Source organism: Cupressus sempervirens, chromosome 1 (assembly GCF_028749045.1).
Source record: "Cupressus sempervirens isolate cs-2001-9-10 chromosome 1, ASM2874904v1, whole genome shotgun sequence".
In the NCBI taxonomy this organism is placed as follows: domain Eukaryota; kingdom Viridiplantae; phylum Streptophyta; class Pinopsida; order Cupressales; family Cupressaceae; genus Cupressus; species Cupressus sempervirens.
This window is the reverse complement of record NC_143118.1, coordinates 718737752-718761344: the sequence shown is the minus strand read 5'-3', so window position 1 is coordinate 718761344 and position 23593 is coordinate 718737752. Positions and strand designations below refer to the sequence as shown.

General features: G+C 34.3%; 1 protein-coding gene across 4 annotated transcripts in view; it reads left to right on the top strand.

The window, feature by feature from the left end:
* The window catches only part of LOC149579963 (crossover junction endonuclease MUS81-like), a 128018-nt gene extending 105055 nt beyond the window's left edge, over nt 1–22963 (top strand). For 3 of the 4 annotated variants that reach the window (XM_089788053.1, XM_089788044.1, XM_089788068.1), the window contains 4 exons: nt 20151–20230; nt 20339–20576; nt 20670–20756; nt 22635–22963. In XM_089788053.1, coding sequence (XP_089644179.1) covers nt 20151–20230; nt 20339–20576; nt 20670–20756; nt 22635–22757 — 528 coding nt within the window. In that variant the 3' untranslated portion in view covers nt 22758–22963. The remainder of the gene's footprint in view (nt 1–20150; nt 20231–20338; nt 20577–20669; nt 20757–22634) is intronic. The other variant, XM_089788061.1, reaches the window with a different exon arrangement.
* Nucleotides 22964–23593: the final 630 nt, after the last annotated feature.

Here is a 23593-nt window from a genome sequence, read left to right as displayed (position 1 = left end):
GTTAACATAAACCCGATGCATTGATACAAAGCACATCATTGGGTGCATAGACACAAATCATAACTTTGAAATAAGATTACCAAAGAACATTGATATAGAACCCATAATTGGTGCATAATCATAATCATATAAATTTGATGCATTGATAAAGAGAACACTATCCGGTGCATGGATGCAAAATTCATAACCTGGTCGGTATTCCTTTGAAGGTTTAGTTGATGCCCCAACCTCTTGATCTAGAATGACTCTTGCTGTGATATGAAAAGGGATGTGAAATGAGGAGAAGCCAGCGTCCGAAATCAGGAAATATTTGTTGAGAAAGAAGGATCATCGTCTGAATTAGACGTGCCATGATGTATATATAATATCCCTATGGCTCAAATGACCCGCGACCTTTCTTTGTCCGCTTGCTCAAGGTAACAGTTTCAAGATTATTGGTTTCAAGTTACTGAGTTTAAAAAAAAGAAGAAGAAAGGTGGCTCCAAGTGTACTTGGTCATCTCATGGAGAAATATAAGTTGAATTATTAAAAAGGTTCCTTTTTAAAATCATATATATATATATATATATATAAGGTCACACCTATTTAAAATATGTATAGCTATATATATGTGTAGATTGGAGAATTAAGAATTATTTTAACATTGATATATAGACATGTATATATCTATACATATATTAACAGGGACAAACTATAGATACTCTTTTAAATATCATGGTGGCATCATATATATATATATAGGTGATGATGAAAGAAAAATGGAGATGCCATCACAAAATAACAAAGGTAATGGTTTTGGTTCTGAACATGAATTTTGATAATGTTAGTTATATATATATTTTATATGTTTGCCCAAGTAGCTCATGATCGTCCAGTGGTGTACTCTATTGTGAAGTCGCTAAATCTTATCAAGGTAGTTAGAGGTCATACTGGTAATCGATTAAATGGACTAAAATAGTGCCCCATCCATCGAATCCGGTTTAGCAATGCTTTCACCCCTTTTCTTGCTCTTGCAACCACCCGTGCAACATTTCCACAATAATAACAAGTTCTTCCATTTGAAATCAATATTAGAATATAACACAAATAACTGTAACAATGGTTAACTATCATCATAAATTACAAGTAAATATAACAAAGCAACGACTAACTACCATTATCAATAAGCAATTATTTATAATAACTATTAACAACCATGTTCACATGAAATAAACTGTTAACTATAACTTCACTTTTTACATGATCAAGAAAATGATGGTTTTTAACTAATTATATCAACGTCTATAACTTCTTTAATTAAAGTGAAAATTTTGGGATGTAACATGATTATGCCTTGAAATATCAAAACACCCCAGAGTTAGTTTAGTAAACTCAGAATTTTTGTCATTGTCAAAAGGGCTTAAGTACATTTGAAAGTTTAATTTAAAGTTGACGAGATGAGATACATGTTGAACTTAATTTGTCACCAATGTAGCAGCGAGTAGATACATGAGATCTTGAAATCAAAAAAATACCTTCATTTTGAATTCTGATTTCTTAAATATTAACCTCTCTGAATTTGATATAGACAATATGGAATTCAAGTGTTCATAAAAATAATGTTGGTTTACAAGGTGAAAGGCTTGAGGTGAAGTACAAGATGGAGATATTTAAGAACATGGAAGGACTATGGCAAGGATTTCAAGAAAAGTACAATGTGAAGACTTCATGTATCAGCAAGCTACAAGTTGTTCATCAACCAATCAAGCCAACAAGGTGCAGATTCAAAATCAGGTTCAAGTCCTTAAGATTGAATTACAAGAGTTATTTCAACATTGTGATGAAATCTATAAATAGATGGAGGAGTTATTAAACTTGACTTTCCTCCAGAAGTCCAAGTTCAATTGGATGGTCCTGCTATATGAGACATTCACATCATTTCTACAGGGGCAAGATCAAGGCCTGGACACCAAAAACTCAAGTATAAGCAAGTTTTAACAATTGCCATGAGAAAATTTTTAGAAGATGGAGAAAATTTATGAAGATAAAACAATTTTGGAATATGAGCTAGCAGAATTGAAGGCTTAAATGTTGAGCATCAAGAGATATTTTCTCATCACCAAGGGATTGATCAAAAGCCTATAGCAGTAACTCATGTTCAACTAGTTAGATCATGCCATGTGTCCCAATGGTAGAGCCTACCAATATTATGTCCAAATTCATTGAATTTGGCAAAAGGGAAAAAGTCAAAGGAAATGATCTTCTAAAGGAAGATTTGTGGTAAGCTCACATTGCATTTTATATGGGTTGGTGCCTTCTTCTATAAGCTTCTGCCTAACCCATTTTCTCATTGTCTCTTAATGTATTGTAATTTTCTTATTGGTTTAGAACGTGTTGCTCAATTGTAACTGGTCAAGCAATTGATTCTTGTAGCTGTTAGGTAGATTAGGTATGTATTGGCTTAATCTTGACCATTAATTTCAAATCAGTCCTAGCCACTTGTCGTACTTGAAGCCTCATAAAGGGCCAACTCAAATTGTAAGAAGAGAGAATTGTTGTTGATATACTACTGAAATTACTCTATATGCGTTGTTGTGTTTGCATGGCGAATACTTTGAACTTTTTGTAGTCTTGCATGGTTCATTACTCATGAGTCACTGCACTTAGTTTAGGATTTGCTTCAAGTACTTAGTTTTAGCATTTTCTTTGAGTAATTTAGTTGGATGAAAGTAATTGTAGACATATCTTTGTTAAATTCGCATAGTCCATACTCTTAACAGCTGGTTGATTGTAAGTTTGTCTTGTGTGGTCAATTGACATATTATTAATAAGTTTAACTTCAATTATTGCCCATATATTTATATGCATCTATGAATGGTGTTAGTTTTATGGTAATGATGTCAAAATCTATCATCTATCTTAGATGATTGCACTAGTTTGGTGGAGTTGATGACAGGGCGAAGTCTAGCAGAGTCACAAGGATATGCACGATTTTTCAGATCCTAGAATATAAGTAATTTAGATTCATAAATCCTCATTCCTATTTGCATTTCATGTCATAATCAATTAGGAGTAGATCATTGCACTCGTTTGTCACATCACTTGTATGTCAAGATGGTAAACCTTAGTGAACTAGCATAAGTCCCTTCGTGATACCAACATATCAAATCATTACAACTGAGGGAATATCCTCAGCTTGAAGGAACCTCGGAGTCGCTTCAATGATCTTGCTTGCAATCTTTAGCATTCATGGTGTCTTTATTCAAGAGAGACTTTAATATTTGGTGTTCTACCCTAGAATACTAGGTGCTTGTCATGCATGTTGTAGTGGCATAAAACTCACACCAATAGGTCCTTCCGATCAAATTTCTTAATAGACAACTATAGAACTCGTTATATGAGTTGACTGATCTATTAACTCGACTAATTAGTCCGTGGTACCACTATTTGTGTGTAGTGCCCTCTAGAGGCAAGATAGCCTTGCCCTTATCCTTTGTCATAGGCTTGAGAGTAAGAAATTTGTCTAATTGTGGCACTCATGCATGACTAAATGCATTTGCTAGGTCCGTCACATGTCAATAGTCTTAGATTCCGAAGGCATGTGATGCAGGAGCATCTATAAAAAAGGAACAAAAAGAGGATACATGAGGATGGAATACTTAATCTTCTAGATGTATTTTGAGTCCATTTGAATCAATGTGTAAGGCTAAATAAAGCCATTTGTAATAGATTGTCAAAGTTGTCTAGAATGGTCAAATTATGTAAATAAACCCATGGAAGGGTAAAATATCATAAAATGTCATATATAGCCTATTTTGATATGTTAGTAGGGTTTTTATAAAGTTTCATGGTCATTCATGAGAAAATGCAAAAGTTTTCAAATATGTAATAAAATATTGTCATAAAAAGTTGACAATATGTAAAGTTGATGTAAAGAAGAAGGTCAAGAGTCATAGGAGGTAGACGATAGATTAAAGAAATTGAAAAGACATTAAAATCTCATGTATTGGTCGTCATCTTCAGAATTTAATGGCTGGAGAAGCTGGAAGAAGAGGTGAAATAAAGAGAAGTTTATTTTTGTAAGTTTTATGATAAATTTCTGAGTTACTTTTACAGAAATCCGACTGTTATTTGTGTTGGTATGAGAACATATGAATCAATACAGATTTTCAAGTTATATTTTCGGAAAGATATTTTTAAATTAGCTTTCTTCTAGTTTTGGTTTGTTAAAATTTCATTATGATTTGAAGAAGTTAGAGCATTTTAGTGCTGACTGGTCTGAACCTGATTTTTATGTCAGCAGTTTGGGGAGGAGTAATAACTTTTATTCCAGTTATCATTTTGAGCTATAACTTTGGAAAAACTTGTTTAACTGATATATATACTCACTCATAAAAGGAGTTAGTTTTATTTCTTCATTTGTGAAAGTTATAAATGGTTCTTTGAAGAGTTTATATTTCTGTCCTAGATGATTAAGTTGGTAAAAGTTTCTTAATTGATGTGTAAGAACACATTGTTGAAGCCTCTTGAATAGTAATCCCAAAAGAGATGTTTGAAAGGTGTACCTCTGCATCAGCATGCTACATATATCCTTGTGGGGTTTGTTGTTTAGGTTCATTTATAGGGCTCTTGTTGGACTTATTCAAATTTTTAAAATTGTTATGGGACATTTTGGCTCAGATTTATTTTGGAAGAGTTTTGTACTTAGTGTTGGAAGTTGTGACAATGCCAATGATTTAATTTTGGCATATCATTGCAAGATCCTCTTCCTCCCTAGGAGTGAAGGTATGTTTGAATGGTTATGTAGATGTGATAGGGACTTTCTTCCTAGCGTTGGTGGGAGAGCCATTATGGCTATTAGCCTTAGAATAGTTGGCTTCACCCTTCTATGGTTTGTGTCCTTTCATGTTATCATTCATTTTGTGCAGAATTTGTGTCAATGTGTCCAATATCATATCAAATTTTCTTTCCATGTGAATGTCTAGGCTCTCTGTTGTGGTAGATTCATTTTCCTTGTTTGCCATCATTTTCTGTTTTCACTACTCTTACATTCAAAGACTTGTAAACATTACAATTGCTGCTGCAATAACTCTAATTGATTGTGTATCCATTTACAACCTTTTACACTTTGGTCTAGCTCAAACTTGTTGACAATTGCCGCATTGAAATTTACAACACAACCTTTGAGTGATTGTTTTTTAGCCAAGAGGGTTTTTGTCCTCTGGGTTTTGATTAGGGTTTATGTCCTTCAACCTTCCACAAATTTGCAAGTTTTTATCTTAAATTTAAATATTCATAGATGCATGCTTGCAACAATTTCTGGTTAGGCATTTTCATTTTTTGAATATTTTTCATTCATATCTCTTATATGAATATTGAAATTGGCATTGAGATCAACAATCACTAGGGAGGTATGCAAATGGGAATGCCCGTTCTTTTTTGGTTCTGTTTTCCTTTGGATTGCACACAACAATCAAGCCCTCATGCATATAATTGTATGGGAGAGGTATAGGAGTGCAATGTACAACCACCTTAGGACAAATAGTGCAAGGACTTGCAACTCAAAGTCTAATTATTGCATTAATAAAGACTAAGGATGCAAATACTCAACTTATATGATATTTGTTGAGCTTAGTGTTGTTGATTTGAAGGTTCAATTTTTTTTGTCATTGATGTTAAATTATTGGGAAAAGTGTTGGAAGTTTTTTAGTTTTGACTTTATAATAAAAACATATAATGATAGAGTTTAGTATGTTTGATAATTGTCTTAATGTTATCATTATGCCCTGGTATAAACATTTTGTGAGTGCCTAGCATATATGCTCCTATACGAAAGTATTTGTTGTAGGTTTTTGAGGTTTGTTGTTCAAAACTAGTGTATGCACTCAATCGCATTGTCAGAGTATTTGGCTTCGCATTCTACTATATTAGAGAGTTTTGGCTTGTGTTTTGGAAATAAAGTAAAATCATATATGAAGCATCATATTCTAGATTTTATGGAGAAATTGGTCAAGCAACCAAAGAGTTAGAGATGAGAGCGATCACAATATTAGATGGATGATTGTGCTGGTGGATTGTAATATATGCCAACAAGAGGAAGTGTATAAAGATAGTTTGGGACTAGTTGTGTTAACATAGTGTGTCCCCAATCCAGGTGTAGCATGTTGGGTTTGGATTGAGGAGACTACATGTTTGATGGTGACTGAATGAAGGATTTGGTTTGTGGCCAACTTGTGGATCAAGAGTATCATTCTATGACTGATTTCTTTTTGCCTAAGAAAGACTCCTAGTCTCTCTTAGTGTTCTTTCTATCTCTCTTCTTTGGTTGTTTTGGTTTTTTCTTGTATTTTCGGACACCTTAGTGAGTTCCTGTTGGTGTTTGCCTCACTTTTGTAATTTTGTAGTCCCATAGACCTCTTTTTGGTTTTTTGTTGGACATTAATATCATTATCTTATCTTATCTAGGTTGACATGTAAATGTAATTAGTCCTGTGATGCATATATATTATATATTCTTGATCTTGTTGATTGTGTGAATCTAATTGAAGATCTTATGTACATTGTGAGGATACTCATATATTGATTAGATCAAGGAGTTGCTGAGAATTCAGTGTTGAAGTTCCACATGACTCATCTTTCCTAGACATTGTTGTAATTGAGGTTGGTGCCTCATCATCTGAGTTGGTGCTCGGTTCTTGTATTAGGGGATTGGTATCTCCTAAAGATTGGTGCTTGTAAATGAATTTAGGGATTCATGTCTTTTGAAAGTGGGCACCTATTGATTATTGCAAGTAGTTTAATATCTTTTGTGAGGTTGGATTTGACTATTAGATCAAGTAGTTGTTCTCATTGTGGTTTTTCTCTTCTAGGTTTCCATGTAAATATGACATATTTTGTGTTGGTGTGTGCTTGCTTGTAAATATAGCGATAATCAATTTGAAATTGGCATATATTGATTCATCCCTAACACACATCATCCCCCTAGTATATTTGTTTACTTAATAGTATGAAGTACATGTAGATCCATGCCTCTTGTATAAAATAATGTTCTTGGCAAATGAATCTTATGTTTAAGCCTAAAAGGCTCTTTGCCATGTCGGTTGTAGGTTTGATGGAGAGCTAAGGTTCTTTGAAGTGTTTTTGGTAGGTGGGATGAACAATGTGGGAAGGCATGAGGTTTGGAGTTTAGAGGTTGGTGATAAGGGACTCATAGCTAAGATAGGTGGATGCGAAGCATGGTTTGCAAACTGTATGAGTACTCTTCTAGCTGCTGAGTACTCCATTATTTTTTTGCTAGGCTAGTTTTTATTGATGTAGAAAAAATGGGGGTGAAAGTGCTTGTGCAGATAAAAGTGCTCATTAAAATGTATTTCTCACATGTTTTTTTGCTATAAAATCATGCATTTTCTCTTTTAAGGTGTCAAATTTTAGTTTAATACATTTTGTAAGTGAATTTTGCAGAAAAAAAAAAAAAAATGTTTAAGATTTTTTTTATTTGAGTACTTCCTAAGTTACTGACTATTTCCCGAGTGAAGAGTTTTGGGCTTGTTGAGAATCTGAGTCCGAATTTGTGAACTATTAGCTGAAGTTTAACTTGGATGAGATGAAAGAAGCTATTGGTAAGTTTGTATTAAAAACTGTACTTGGGGACTAGCATATTGATGGAATGGGAAGGAAAGATATGTTCAATGCTATGATGGAAGGGAAATAAAGTCATGCCAAGAATGACAAGTCGAACAATTTGGTGCTAAAGGAAATTAGGGATTTGATCAAGGGGGAAGCCCATGCCAGAAGGAGAAGCTCAAAATGTTCCAATGATTGATAGACAGTTGGAAGAAATGACATACTCCAACACATGGGGACTTTGAAGGCCTAATAAAGACACGAGAAAAGATGGGAGTGCAGACACAAAATTTGGGTGACAAAAGACAGAGGACTATGGGATGTGTATTTTGAAACGTGACAACATTAGCAAAAGATGGGCAAATGACATGGGGCAGTTATAAATGTAGGCAGAAGTTTCTTGATGTAGACTGCGATTATATAAGAGAGAATGTGGTATGTTAGTTTCATGCCCGATGAGATGATTCTTCCATGCTTAATTCTTTTTTTCCCCGTTTTAGTTGTTTAGAAATATTTTTTTCTATTGTTTTTAATGCTTGCATCCCCCTGAAGTTTGTCGAAAGTTTTCATTTATTGAAAGATGGCTCTCCCCCATGTCCCCACTTTCTGAAAGTTTTATGCAACTTTGTTTCTAGAGTTTTCTAAATTAAAACTCAATAATGCGTGTAGAGGTTGGGAAAATCAGTATTAATTTTTTTTCCTTCTGAAATTGCTTTCTTGGCTTTTTTTTTTTGAAATTACTTCGAGGCCAATCAAAGAGATATTTATTTTCCAGGCCTACTATATTGTGATAACTGATAATTTTCTCAATGTAATAAACATAATTTTTTTTTGGAAATGCGCATGAGACTAATTGGTTCATTTTAAATTTCTTGTTACTGGATGTGATTTTGAGATTGTTTAATCACTATGGAATGGATTAAACTAAACATAGAACATGTAAGATGTTTTCCAGTCTTTGGTACAAAAGAGTAAGAGAATATAGGGGTGTTTAAATTTTGAGTCATATTAGCAATTCATACACTTGATTAATCAGTTGACTGGATGATCATTAGTTTGTTTGTTGAAGAATAGTTTCAGTCAGATCTGATTGGGTAATATCGGTATATGTAAATCACATGGATATATATATATATATATATATATATATATATATATATATATATATATATATATATATATTCATGTGATATAAATTACTGACATTAAGCATGCATTTGATCTTATGTGTATAAAGATCTCCATAATAATTTGTGGCAATGCTCGAATTGGGTGTTGTGCTTACTGCAATTAAATCTTGTTATGAGACCACCCGATACAGTGTAATCTCATGGTCATATCATCGTTGATATTCATTACTTGTTAGATCAACTTCTATCACTGTGTAACAAGAAATGTTCCAAGGTTGAGATCGGGCATTTCACAATATGTGTTACATACATAGTAAAGGATATTAATCATTGAGTATTGCCCTGAGTTATTGGGCTTGGATATTAGTCAAAGGTTATTTTGAATGGACACATCCACATAGGGACATGACCCTATGTGGCATGTCGTAAAGTCATGTCTCTACGTAGACATGTCTCATGACTTCACTATATATATGGATCAGGTGCGTGAGAGAACATATCAAATCAGTTACATAATTACTATCTCTTGCAATCAGATTAATTATATTCAAGTTCATTGCTATCTGCGATTTATAGCAGATCATTCAAACAATATCATATACAGATAATTGTGATCGTCTCCATACTCAGATCACAATATAAGCATTGTGAAGAGCAATAATAACCTGTGAATATATCAGAGAATTAAAAGTCAGTTTCATTCCTTATATAAGATATAAAAGAGACATTAAAACTACCTTGCATATATATTGAAGTTAAAGATATCAGGGAATAAAATCAGATTGTTCCACCATAAGATCTCATATTCCTTAATATGGTATCAAAGCCTAGTTCGTAGAACAAGTATTAAGCCAACTCTGATATTTGCTTCAAGATCACTGAAATATTTTTGAATCCATTTGACAAATCAATTATTGTGAACAATGTTAGATTTGGGGATAGACTGGAAGGCGCTGTTTCATGGAAAATTCAATTTATAGCAATACTTCAAGAACTTGAATTGGGTTCATTCATAGAAGACAAGAAAATGCCTGAAGATGAATCAGAAAAGACAGTATGGAAAGGGCGTAATCATAAGACTTGGAAAATAATCATTGATGGAGTTAAAGACCACATTCTTCCATCAATAGAAAAACTATCAATTGCTTATGAAGTGTTCAAAACTATTCAAAATACATATGAGATAAAGAATGTGAGCAGATTGCTTACCTTAAAACAACAACTCATAAACATCAAAATGGATAAAGGAGATTCAATTTCATCCTATTTCTCAAAGATTTCTGAGTTAAGGGACCAACTATCTACTATTGGAAATAATGTAGACGATTTAGAATCATCTCTAATAGCACTTAGAGGATTACCATTATCATGGGAATCCTTTATCCAATGCATTAGTCGTCGTTCTCTTCCTAAATTTGATCAACTGAAAAATGATTGCACTCAAGAATAGTCTCAATTAATCTCAAGAGATATCATCTCTAATAGGAAGGAAGAGATTCAAGCATTACATGCAAAATCAAATAATAAGAAGGGTAAATTAAAAAGGAAGAGAGGAAAGAAAAACTACAAGGAAAGAGATCTATCAAAAGTTCAATGTTACAAATGTGACAAATTTGGACATACTCACATGTATTGTCCACAAAGGAAGAAAAATCTTGACTATAGGGCTCAAGTCAAGGAAATAGAAAACTCACCATTCCTCCTTGCTTTATCAAGTGAGTTAAACTGTAATGTCCCCTTTTTGGGACATTAGGAAATTTAAAGAATATTCATATAATATTAAAATTGATTGTGAGAGCATGAGTTGAATTTATAAAAGGTCAATTTAATATTATAAATGTGGCTAAAAGTGACAAGGAGGGATAATATAAAAAGACAAGAAGTGAGTCAAAGAGTCACAACTTTGAGGATTTAAAGGAGAGAGACTCATTCATTCGAATATGCTTGGTTTATGATTTAGATTTCAGTTTCTCTCTTGTGAGAGTTATTATGAAGGATTCAGCTTTCATCGAGTGCGAGGATGTCAACCCTTGTGCCGGTAGACAGTGGACATAAACTCATTGTCCGTGGAGACATCACATCAGGTGTCTCGCATGTGCTTACAGGTTCTTTTCTTAGTATTCGAATCTGACTGTAAAATAGTGTTTAAGATTGGACTTTTGAATGCTAGTTATTGTATTGTTGATGTATAATGCAATAGCATATTTGAAGGTATTTTATGGGAATCTATGGTTTTATATTATTGGTTTATAATGCAACTTCGTATGTTTAAGTTTTGAGTATTATTTGAGGAAGAAATCAAGTAAATATCCGTTTGGAATATTTAAGTGGTATCAGAGTTGGTTTTTCCTACCAGCCTAAATGGGTTATTTGTAACAAACATTTACAAAAATTTGGGAATTGATTCATATTTCTGAAGTAGTGAATATATTTTGTTCATCAAAGGTTGAGAAAATTTGATGTGCCGAATTGTTTTCATCATTACAGTGAAAGTCCATATATTCTAATTGGCCGCATTCGCAGGTGCAAGAGAGGTGTTCTTTAAATATTTTTGTAATATTAATTCTTTTGCTAGAAGAGTTTCGACTGTAGCTTGGCCAAAGAAATGATATACAGTCTCTTCAATAGAGGGATAAATCTTCAGTATCAAGCATTTACTCATGATAAAATTGTTATGAGTGATTCAATTTTGTTTCAAGCTTTCAGGTGTATACCGTGAGGGTTTTCTTGGGTGTTCACATAAGTCGTAGGACTCTATTCTAGCTATCTATGGTAATTGGGAGTCTTTCCAAATTCGTAAAGAGAAACATATAATATAAGATGCATTCAAACCCATTTAAGAGATATAACCATTCTTGCCATGTGCAGAGTTTTGGGTTGAATTTATATCGGGCCATTGACACTATGAGTCGGGGCAAATATTTTGTGAGGGGCAATAATTTACAATCTTGCCGAAACAATTAGAATTGAAACCAGGATCTTTAGGACGTGAAGTATTGAATTTTTATTTAGTCTTTTTCTTGGGAATTGGGCGTCACTCGGGCTTGAAAACCAATCGAGTCTATCAATGCATGATGCAAAAGGAAATGAAACGAAATTGCTACTAGGTATCTGGTAAAGAGTTGTGAAACAGAGTCCTTGCAGTAAGATAACTTGGATGCCTTTTACGGGCATGATTTTGTTTTGGTAATTTAAGAATCGTGTTTATCGTATCGGTAAGTTGACAGGAGCTAGGGAGTGCTTGGGTAGCTGAAGTTAATTGTTGCTGTGTAAAGCAAGAGATAAATATCTGTTGTTAAACTCTTGAGTATGAGCAAATATAATAGAGAATATAGATGGGCAGAGCTTGTCAGAGGATTGGAGTTACATTGCAGGAAGAGGCTATCGGGTGTTTGCTGTGAATGTGGCGAGCTCCACAGATGTTTCCAGTGAGAAGGAGTTTCTGTTAGTGGCAGAAGGAACATCAGTCTGTATGGTGGTCATTGCATGCGTTGGAGAATTATGCATGACTCGAGTAATGAAGTTCACGAGAATATTTAGTAGAAAGAAGCGTTAGTTAATCCGAGTCTTGTGCAGGAGTTAGTGTTATCATTTACATGTCCATGTGTGTAAAATGAAGACTATTCATATGCTTTGGCCTACATGTTGATGTAACGACAACATAAAGTATCACAGATCTAAGCATTGCTATTCTGGTATTGGCATCATTCAGGAAATAGAGATTTCACATCAAGGGAGCTATTGATGTGTGTGTTGAGCTAGAGTCACTCTAAAGAATTCTAACCTGTGCAAACAATCGTTATTGCCTAAAGATAGCAGAGGAACCGAGAGTGGTAACGAGGAAGTCGTCAGTAAAGTTGAGTGGCAAGTCTTCCCAATTACGAATGCAAATATTTGTAGACATATCTTTAGAACAAAATTCCTTGAGCATTACAATGAACAAATGATTTCGTTGATGTTACTAAGGAACAAACATACAAACTATTAGACGAGGCATCAAATAAATTGGATGAATTAACTTTGATGTTCATGGGAGCTTAAGTCGTGTATAATTCTTGGAGCCATTTTGTGGTAGCAAAAATGATGAAGAGTGCTCGTGGGTGATTGCATAATTACGGTTGGGTATTGCCAGAAACAATGATATTTGGGGTATGGTTTAATTCTACGTTAACTTGAATTAATTTGAGATTGTACTCTGTCATTATCGTCTGATAAAGCTACAATGGATCTTCTTTGATGAATGTGCTGATTTCATTGGTTTAAAGTTGGAGTGTTGTGTATTGGAATTGCTGTTATTACTAGGTTTGGGTGTTTTGGCAAGACATGCTTTTCTCAGAGTGGTTTGGCAAGACAAATGCTAGTGGTTTAATATGGATAGATGAGTTTGAAATCACTGTCGGTGAGCTAAATGGAGATATTACAAATTTGACGAAGTGTATCTTTTGCAACTATTTGGAGTTCCCTTGCAATGTTGGGTTTGAAGAAGGGTTTTCGGGTTTCCTAACACTTACAAACGTCATCATCAAACCAGTAAGAGTTTCCTTGCCGGAGCATCTCTGTAGCAATGTGCGTGGTGTAGCACATCAGATTTAATAGAACATTGTAATGTGGAAATGATTGAAGAGGTGCACTAAGAGTGTGAGTTGTTGCTTGAAATTGTGGTTATGATCAGAAATGTTAGAGTATTCTATTGCGCACAACAAAGAAATTGTAGTTTAATAATTGGTTGTGCAACAGGTTAGGTATCCGATTTTATCACAGTCAGATGTTTTCAGGTTTCAGATTGAATATTGTAGCCAAAAAGTCATCCTTGAACAGCGTTGTTAAAGATCTCTACACATCAGTTTTCTACATTTTGAAAGAGCATTCATCTTGATAATTTGAGGAAAAGACAAGGGGTATCTAGCTATGGGAAAAATATAGGGCTTGGATAAAATCAGGAAAGGTACTATGAAGCTACTTCAACAGTTAGCCCATAATTTTGAATACGATATAAGAACAGAAATACATGACATTTATAGAGTATAAAAAACTTCCTACCTGAGTTCAGGATGACTTACCCTTTATTGATTACATGGATTTTCATCCAGAGCAGCAAAGCAAGAGTGATATGGGCAAAAAAAATTATTTTGAATTGGTCGAGGATCTCCTTGCAAAAGACTAGTGCGAAAATTTGTATGAAGAGTTTTCAGCAAACCAAAATCATCTAATAGATGATCTTGAAAAAGAATGGCAGTCAACTACCATTGATTTGCAGCCTTTTCGTGATCATGTAGAAGATGTTATACAGGCTACAAGTTTCTACGTTGGTGATTTGGAGGTTAGCTTTGACGAACTTGTTGATGAGGCCAGTTTTACTCGAAGTAATAGCAAGTTGGAGTTTTTGTATGATGAGCCTTTATGTACAAATGATAACATAGCAACACTTTTTGCCTTTGCATGCAAATCAAAGGAACGAGGGAATGAAGGCCTATGATTTTGAGAGGTGTGATGAACCATATGTTTCTTATACATATGATATAAATTTAGAGGAACAATTTAAGATGACATTGCATGATGATGAGCTGATTCAACATGACAATAATGAGATGCATTCCTTAAAGAACCAACTAAAGGTTAGTGAAGACATGGTTATGGCATCTTTGGTATGTTATGACAACATTCATAGAATGGTTGAAGATCTCTATAGGAAGGCTCAAAAATGAGTGGAAGGAGATTGACTTGTTGCTGATTTGCAGGTAGTCAAAACAACCTTTGAATCTATGTCAGATTATTTATGCTTACTTTCCAACAGGGATTATATTCTTAAGGTTGCTAGAATATATGTTGATCCGTTGAGTAAAGGAAATAATGAGATAATGGAGTTCAGTAGGGAGCTTAAGTATGCTCATAAGGCATTGGATGATACACAAATCGCTTTTCAGAAAGTAGAAAAATATGTTAGGATCACAAATCATTCTCGAGGACATGAGAGTAAAGAGAGGTAAGAGATTTTCCAAGAAGTAATTAATGAACTTGATAGCATTCAACAAACTTATGATTTGGATAGTTGTCCCAAAAGACTAAGAACCAAAACTTCAGATCACATTCAGCTTGTAGACAACCCTTTGTTTGAAGTAGATGCTGATTGGATAATGGAGAACCCACTATTCGAGCCCAATGATGGTACACTCATTGATTTTGGTCAGGAGTTTTGGATTGACAATTGTTGCAACCAAGAGGTTGCTGCCTTGATAGAGGGACATAATGCTGATTACAAATCAGCTTGGGACAAAGATGTGTTGAACAGTATAGCTAGAGTGCAAATAGTGAGAGGGGCCGCGTTGTGGCAGTTGAGTAGCTGGAGTACTCCACCCATTACGGGCACAAAGCAACAATATAGTATAGATAGTTGGGAAGATGGATGACCCTTTTGTTTGTGGAATCTAGGAGGAACATTCCCATGGTTCATATTGTTTCCGCGAGTTGGTTAGCACACAGTTGAGTTCCCACGATTATTTGACCACAGTGGTGCTTGTGATCTCAATTGGAGTAAGATTGTCAGTCGGATTGGAAATACTTGTATATGATGGTAGCACACGTCAAGTTGTTTTGGTTGAACATGCACATGGGATGGTTTGGGATCTAGGTGTTGACTGTATGTATATGTGGCATTTTGAGGATTTTGTTTTAGTTCTACACAGTTTGAGACTGGATGCAACTATGATCAGAGTTGTACAACCTACAAATGCAACGATACTTCATAAATTATCATGGGACCCAGGGATTTGGTTGATGGATGGGTTGCATTTTGACACCTTCCTTCGTAGTGCGTTGTGATTTGTTTTCAAATTGGGCTATAGAGCTACCTGTAGATTCATATGGGATCCAGGTACTGATTACTTGAGGACAAGCAATCTTGAGGAGGGAAGATTTGTAATGTTCCTTGAAATTTAAAGATATATTTATATAATATTAAAATTGACTATGAGAGCATGAATTAAATTTATAAAAGGTCAATTTAATATTATAAAGGGGGCTAAAAGTGACAAAGAAGGATAAGACGAAAAGATAGAAGGGAGTTGAAGAGTCATAGCTTTGAGGATTAAAAGGAGATTCATTCATTTGAATATGCTTGGTTTATGATTCAGATTTCAATTTCTCTCTTGTGAGAGTTATTCTGAAAGCTTAAGCTTTCATTGAGTGCGAGGATGTCAACCCTCGTGCCCATAGACAGTGGACTCAAACCCATTTTCCGTGGAGACGTCACATTAGATGTCTCGCATGTGCTTACAGGTTCTTTTCTTGGTATTCAAATTTGATTGTAAAACTATGTTTAAGATTGGACTTTTGAATGTTGGTTATTGTATTGCTGATGTATAATGCAATAGCATATTTCAAGGTATTTTATGGAAATCTATGATTTTATAGTATTGGTTTATACTCTAACTTCGTATGTTTAAGTTTTGAGTATTATTTGAGGAAGAAATTGGGTAAGTATCCGTTTGGGATATTTCATAAACACTAATAAAAACACTTGGATAGATGATAGTGGAGCCTCTAGGCACATAACCGGATTTAGAGATCAGTTTGAAACTCTTGAAGGATATTCAACTGAAGAAGTGACAATAGGAGACAACTCCACTTACCCTGTGAAAGGAACTGGGACCTATTCAGTGCAACTAAATACCGGAGTTAACTTACACTTAACAGATGTCCTATTTGTTTTTGGATTCAAAAGAAATCTTATCTCTATATTTGGTCTAGTAGATTAAGGGTATCAGGTTTCCTTTCAAGAAAATAATGTCCTATGCTGGCCTAAAAATTCAAACATAAAAAATGCAATTTCTATTTGAACTTAAAGAAGGGAGTCTATACAAACTTTGTAATTCCTAAAATCTAGCCGTAAACCATGAAATTGGAAAAACAAATGAGATCTGGCATAGAAGATTGGGGCACCTAAATTTTCGAGTTCTACCTTCTATAGAGAAAATTGTAGAAGGCTTACCTAACCTTAAACTTGAACATGAAGGGATATGTAAAGGGTGTGCATTAGGAAAGAACCTTGAAACTTCTCTTTCATAGTGAACATAAATCAAAGAGCATTATTGAACTCATTCATCTTGACCTATGTGGACCTATGTCAGTACCTTCATTAGGAGGATACTCATGTTACATCATCTTTGTGGATGATTATTTTAGGAAAACTTGGATATATTTCCTTAAACTAAAAGAGTCAAATGAGGTTCTATCCAAATTCAAATAATTCAAAGCCTTAGTTGAAAATCAAACTAGGAAGAACAAAATTCTAAGATTTGATAATGGAGGAGAATACATATGCAAGAACTATAAAGAATTCTGTATATTTGTTGGGATTAAGAGGGAGTATACTGCACCATATAATCCTCAACAGGATGGAGTAGTAGAAAGAAAAAATAGAACTATCATTGAAGGAGCGAAGGCAATGATGCATGATCAAAATATGCATACAACATTTTGGGCTGAAGCAACCAATACTGCAGTATAAATTCAAAGTAGATGCCCTCATGTAATTCTAGAGAACATAACACTTGAAGAAGTCTTCTCAGGGAACAAACTTGATCTAAGTCATTTACGAATCTTCAGTTGTCCTGTATATATTCATATTCCTAAGGAGAAAACAACTAAACTAGAGCCTTCAGAAAAGAAAGGCACATTCGTTGGCTATAGTGATTCTTCCAAAGCCTATAAAGTATCTGTGCCAAGGTCAAGGACAATTGAAATCAGCAGAGATGCCAAGTTTGATGAAGATATTGCATACAAGACTTCCAAAGATATAGAAGAATCTAATGATGATTCCATTCCTGAGAATAATGAAAGTTCTATGATTGAGAGGGAGGGTGGTACAGTAGCTAATGGACCTACTACACGTAACCCTGAGGATAATCCAAACTCACTCAATAAGAAAAGGCTCTTATGGGCAAGAAAAATGTTTGAAGAAAACAATATGGCCCGCCTAATGAAATCCTTACATAAACCAAGAAGACAAGAAACTATTCATGTTATGAGACTCACATAAATGAGACTACTAATTCAAAACCTTTTGATGTTGAAGAAGCCCTAGAATCCCAAGCTTGGAAGGATGCCATGATTGAGGAATATCAATCTATATTGAAAAATACTGTTTGGGATATTGTGCCAAGACCCAAAGACAAATCACTTGTCTCCTCAGGATAGTTATTTAAAATCAAATAGGCACCTGATGGTAGTATTGAAAAACATAGCTAGATTTGTGGCTAGAGGATTTTCATAGAAGGAAGGAATTGATTATGAAGAAACATTTGCTCTTGTTACCCGTTACACATCTGTTAGAACCAAATTGCAATAGATGCATCCAAAGGTTGGAAGGTACATTAGATGGATGTAAAGATGACATTCCTAAACGGAGTAATTAATGAAGAAGTATACCTGGAACAACTAGAAGGGTTTGTTATCCATGACAAGAAATCACATGTGTGCAAACTAAAGAAAGCTCTCAATGGTCTTAAACAAGCCCCCACAGCATGGTATGAGAGAATAGATAGCTACCTTGTCAAATTAGGGTACTCAAGAAATGAAGCAGATCCTAACATACACTTGAAGAAATCAGAGGGAGATATACTAATACTAGTTCTCTATGTTGATGATCTTTTGATAATAGGCAAAGACCACCTTATTGTTAAATTTAAGAAAGACCTCATAACTGAATTTGAAATGAAAGATTTAGGTCTTTTACACTACTTCTTAGGATTAGAAGTAAGACAAAAGGAAGCATATATTTTCCTAAATGAAGGGAAGTATACAATTGACATACTGAATAGATTTGGCATGATCGACTGCAAACCTTTATCCACACCTATGGAGACAAATCTTATTAAACTCAAAACCGAAGCACATGAGTCTGAGGCCATTGATCCTACATATTACAGACAAATAATTGGATCCTTAACCTACTTGGTGAACACATGTCTTGACATTTGTTATGCTACAAATGCTCTAAGTCAGTTTATGTGTGAACCTACAGAAAATCATCTCATGGCAGCAAAGCACATTTTGAGATATTTGCGAGGCACTATTGGACTTGGTCTAAAATATGACAAAATTGAGTTATAGGATTTTCAGATTCTGATTGTGCTAGATGTTCTATTGATCAGAAGAGCACTACGGGATGTTGTTTTAGTCTTGGATTTGCAATGATATCATGGTTTAGTAAGAAGCAATCTTCTGTCACTCTAAGTTACATCGAAGCAGAGTAAAGAGCCGCATCAATGGGAGCTCAAGAAGCAGTATGGTTAAGGAAGTTACTGGTTGGACTATTTGGGAAGCCTCTAAAACTCACAGTGATACATTGTGATAATTAAAGCTGTATCAAACTCTCAGTAAATCTAGTCTTCCATAACAGATCCAAGCATATAAATTAATGACAATAAACATGCATTCGATCTGATGTGTATACAAATCTCCATAATAATCTCTGGCAATACCTGAATTGGGTGTTGTGCTTACTGCAACTAAATCTCATTATTAGACCCTCGATACCATGTAATCTCATGGTCATATCATCGTTGATATTCATTACTGGTTAGATCAACTTCCATCACCATGTAACAAGAAATGTTCCAAGGTTGAGATCGGGCATTTCACAATCTGTGTTATGTACATAGTAAAGGATATTAATCATTGAGTATTTGGCTGATTTATCAGCTATGCGTATTAGTCAAATGTTATTTTGAATAGACACATCCACGTAGGGACATGACCCTACGTGGCACATGCCACCTACAGTCATGTCTCTACGTAGACATGTCTCATGACTCCACTATATATATGGATCGGGTGCTTGAGAGAACATATCAAATCAAATACATATTACTATCTCTTGCATCTGCGATCAGTTTAATTGTGTTCAAGTTCATTGCTATCTGCGATTTATAGCAGATCATTCAAACAATATTATGTATGGATAATTGTGATCTTCTCCATACTCAGATCACAATATAAGCATTGTGAAGAGCAATAATAACCTGCGAATATATCACAGAGATAAAAGTCAGTTTCAGTCTTTATATAAGACATAAAAGAGACATTAAAACTACCTTGCACATATATTGAAGTTAAAGATATCAGGGAACAATCAGACTGTTCTACCATAAGATCTCTTATTCCTTAATATTCTCTTACACTGACTGCCTTATTGCATCATGGGAAAACTTGATGGGATATGTATATATCTGATACACACACACACACACACATTTCTGATGTACACATTTATAAATCTTGTTCTTAGTGGATGTGATATATCTTTTTTTCTTCCCTAGTTTGCACTTCCAGTGAAATAGGAAAATAATAATAGATGGACATAAAATATAAAATTGCATTCCTTATATGTGATGATCCAATCAAAATGCTTTTCTACAGAGGTGTGGACTCCAAAGATTGATTTATCTGATTGAGGGAGATGCAAACCTGACAGATGCATCAGAGAGCATCAAATGCGCGTACGTAATATTTCATTTAGTCACATAGTTAATATCTGAAAATCTATATTATGTGGTTTGTAATCTGCATTTTTTTTTAATGTTGAAAAAATGCACATATATATGCAGGGCTTTCACCACAGAGATACTCGAAGGATTTGATGTTCAGAGAACACGGGACCTAGCAGACACAGTAAGAAAATATGGTTATCTGACACTTTCTATAGAGGATTACTATAGTATAGCAGGTCACATGGGTAGGAGTGAAACGGATAAGCCATGTATGACTTATGATGAATTTGTCACCAAGTGTCATGACCTTGACAAGGAAACTGTTAGTGATGTATTTGGTGTACAGTTAATGCAGGTACTATCTTGGAAATTGGAAATTAAAGTCATTTTCTGATTTCAACTATGTATGCTCCAGAATAAAATATTATGGTGAAATATTTTGATGTAGGTGCCACAAGTTACAGAGGATGTTGCTCTTGCAGTGTTGGATCGCTATCCTTCAGTGCTCTCTCTTGCTCAAGCTTATTCTCGTCTCGTGAGTTTTTGATTATGACATTTTCTTAATCCTCTTTCCTCTTAAGAAATGCTAATAATTAAACTTCAAGAAGTGAAGCTGATCCAAATTTGGATTCTTCATCATAAATCAGAATCTAGACCTCATAAATGATAGCATTGCTACTTTTACTACTTTTTCTATCTCGTTCCAACATAATGAATTACCAACCAAGATGCAAATGTAATAAAAAATTACAGGTCCAAAATCTTAGTTTCAGAGGTCAAGCTAAGGGTAAGTCATTTTTTAATCATTTGAACTGCTGTGTATGCATTCCCATTACACCATTTAAATGTAGAAAGGGACAGATTCCTCCTAAGAAATGCTAATTAGTAATTAATTAAACTTCAAGAAGTGAAGCTGATCAAAATTTTGGATTCTTTATCATAAATCAGAATCTAGATCTTCAATCTATGATAGCTTTGCTACTTTAACTTTTTTTTTTTTCTGTCTTGTTCCAACATAATTAATTACCAATCAAGATACAAATGCAATAAAAAATTACAGGACCACAACCTGTTGCAGATGTCAGGGTAAGGGTAAGCCATTTTTTAATCATTTGCACTGCCGTGTATGCATTCCCATCACAACGCATAAATGTAGAAAGGGGCAGATTATTAACATCAATTATCTAAATGAGTAAGTCAATAAAAAACTTGTACATATGATAGATAGTCTGGATTCTAAAGTTTGTACAAGCAGTAATTAAGGTAAGAATTTTTTTTTTCTTGACCAAAAACATATTAACAAATTTTAGAAATTATGTACTGATATGTATGATTTCTATGCCTGGTTAGTAGATTCAGCAATTGATGGTCTTAAAATGGCTACCCCGTTTAGTTGTAAGTTGCAAGTTGAGCTTGCACTTTTACTTTACAACAATTGATGGTATTCCCTTGAGTTATTGATCAACCTATTGTTCTGAAGTTGATTTAATTGTTTTTACTATTAGTTGAGAGTCAAGACCATAACGTTCAACTGCTTGAACTGCATGTCTTAAAGATTTTCTAATGCCTTGGTTATTTTCTTTGCTACACATTTGATGACATTCGATACCATCTCTAGTCTTTGCCATTTATCATGTCTAATCTTCGCATAGGGCCACTTCCTAATTTTTGTTCCTCACACTATCTTCTTTTTGATGCTTTTATCTTGTTATCTATGATTTCCTCCTCCAGGCATGTTCTTCCACATTCAACATCATTTTCCACTGTCCTGTGTTGTTTTTCACCCTCAGATTTTGCTTCTTTCTTTAGAAATATTAGCGCTAGAGAAAGGATTAACTGATTTGGTAATAATATGGAGTTACAGTCATTATCTGAGGAACTTTTTTAGTTATTCAAGCATGAGTTATGTGTTGCAGTTTGGCCATGTCTTGTTGAAGAGTTGGTGACTCATCCCATCCTTAAAACCTTCTTTAGAGGATTTTTTTTTTTTTCTTAAAGATGATTATGATAAATAATTAAATTTTTCAGTTTCTATTTTTTTTATCGATCCATTTCCTATTAATGCAAATGATGTAATTTTCTATAGATTATAGTTGTACATGGTCAGTTTTCCTGACCACAGTTTGGGGTTTCATTTCAACAATTTTGTTGTTGCTGAGAGACGAAACATCATATCACAAGGCTTTTCATTGTATCTCTAAATTGCCTTCCCTTTAAGCAAGCCTTGTCACTACGTGATCAATTTGGGTAGGGTACTTGCAATTATGATTAAGTGGTGGGGATGTGAAGTTTGGGAAATTGATATTGTTTATTAGAATCTTGGGAACTCTTTATTATGTTAAAACTTTGAAGTAATAATTGATATTCTCGTGAAGTTTCTGTTCTAATGTTTTTTCTTTTTGTTTGGTGACAGGAGGGGAATCATTATGCTCAAGAAAATTTGTTAAAAGAAATTCCCATACATAACCAGAGCAAAATAATTGGTGGTATAATTAGTAAGAATATCTACAAATTAATTTGGGGTGAAGGAACATAGCTGTTTTTTTAAATTTCAGACTGTTGTAACGAATAGATGAATTTCACTGACCTAATTGAAAATCATCATAAAACGGGTTGTATTGATCGAGCAAAAGTAATAGTCAAATTGCAAGGCAACCAGTGGATGTATCTGTGAGACACCATTGAATATGCTTCTACAATGGAAGAGGTTCTTTTCAGCCGAAGGACTTTATTTTCTATCCATTTTTTGAGCTTACATCTGTTCATTTGTTGATTATTCCACTTGCAAAAGTATGTTTCTCTCTTTTCTTTGCATCCAAAAGGTGCTGGCTTCTATCCATTCTCCAACCTTTCATTGGTTAATTTTGTTATGATTCCACTTGCAAAATTATGATCCACTCATTTGTGAGATGAAGCTTACGTATGTTTATTTTGTTGATTATTCCACTTGCAAAAGTATGTTCCACTCTTTTCTTTGTATCCAAAAGGCACTGGCTTAAATCCATTCTCCAATCTTTCATTGGTTAATTTTGCTATGATTACACATGCCAAAGTACCATCCACTCATTTGTGAGATGAAGCACAAATTAGATTTTATAATTTGATAAGGAGATGAAGACCAGATTAGTTTTTATAAATTTTATAATTTGGCTTTACATCGATATTTCTGTTTCTACAATTTGATAATTCATATTCTTTGTTTTAATTATGAGAATTCAATGAGAACATCTATACTCGCTTTATAGAATATTGAGATCACTTTGTTTCCAAAACATCATCCTTGCCACGGCTTTCTGATGCTGCATACAATATAAAAGCAATCGAGTGAAATTCAAGTTCTTTGGGATCTTGGTTTTCCATGGTTGCCTCGCT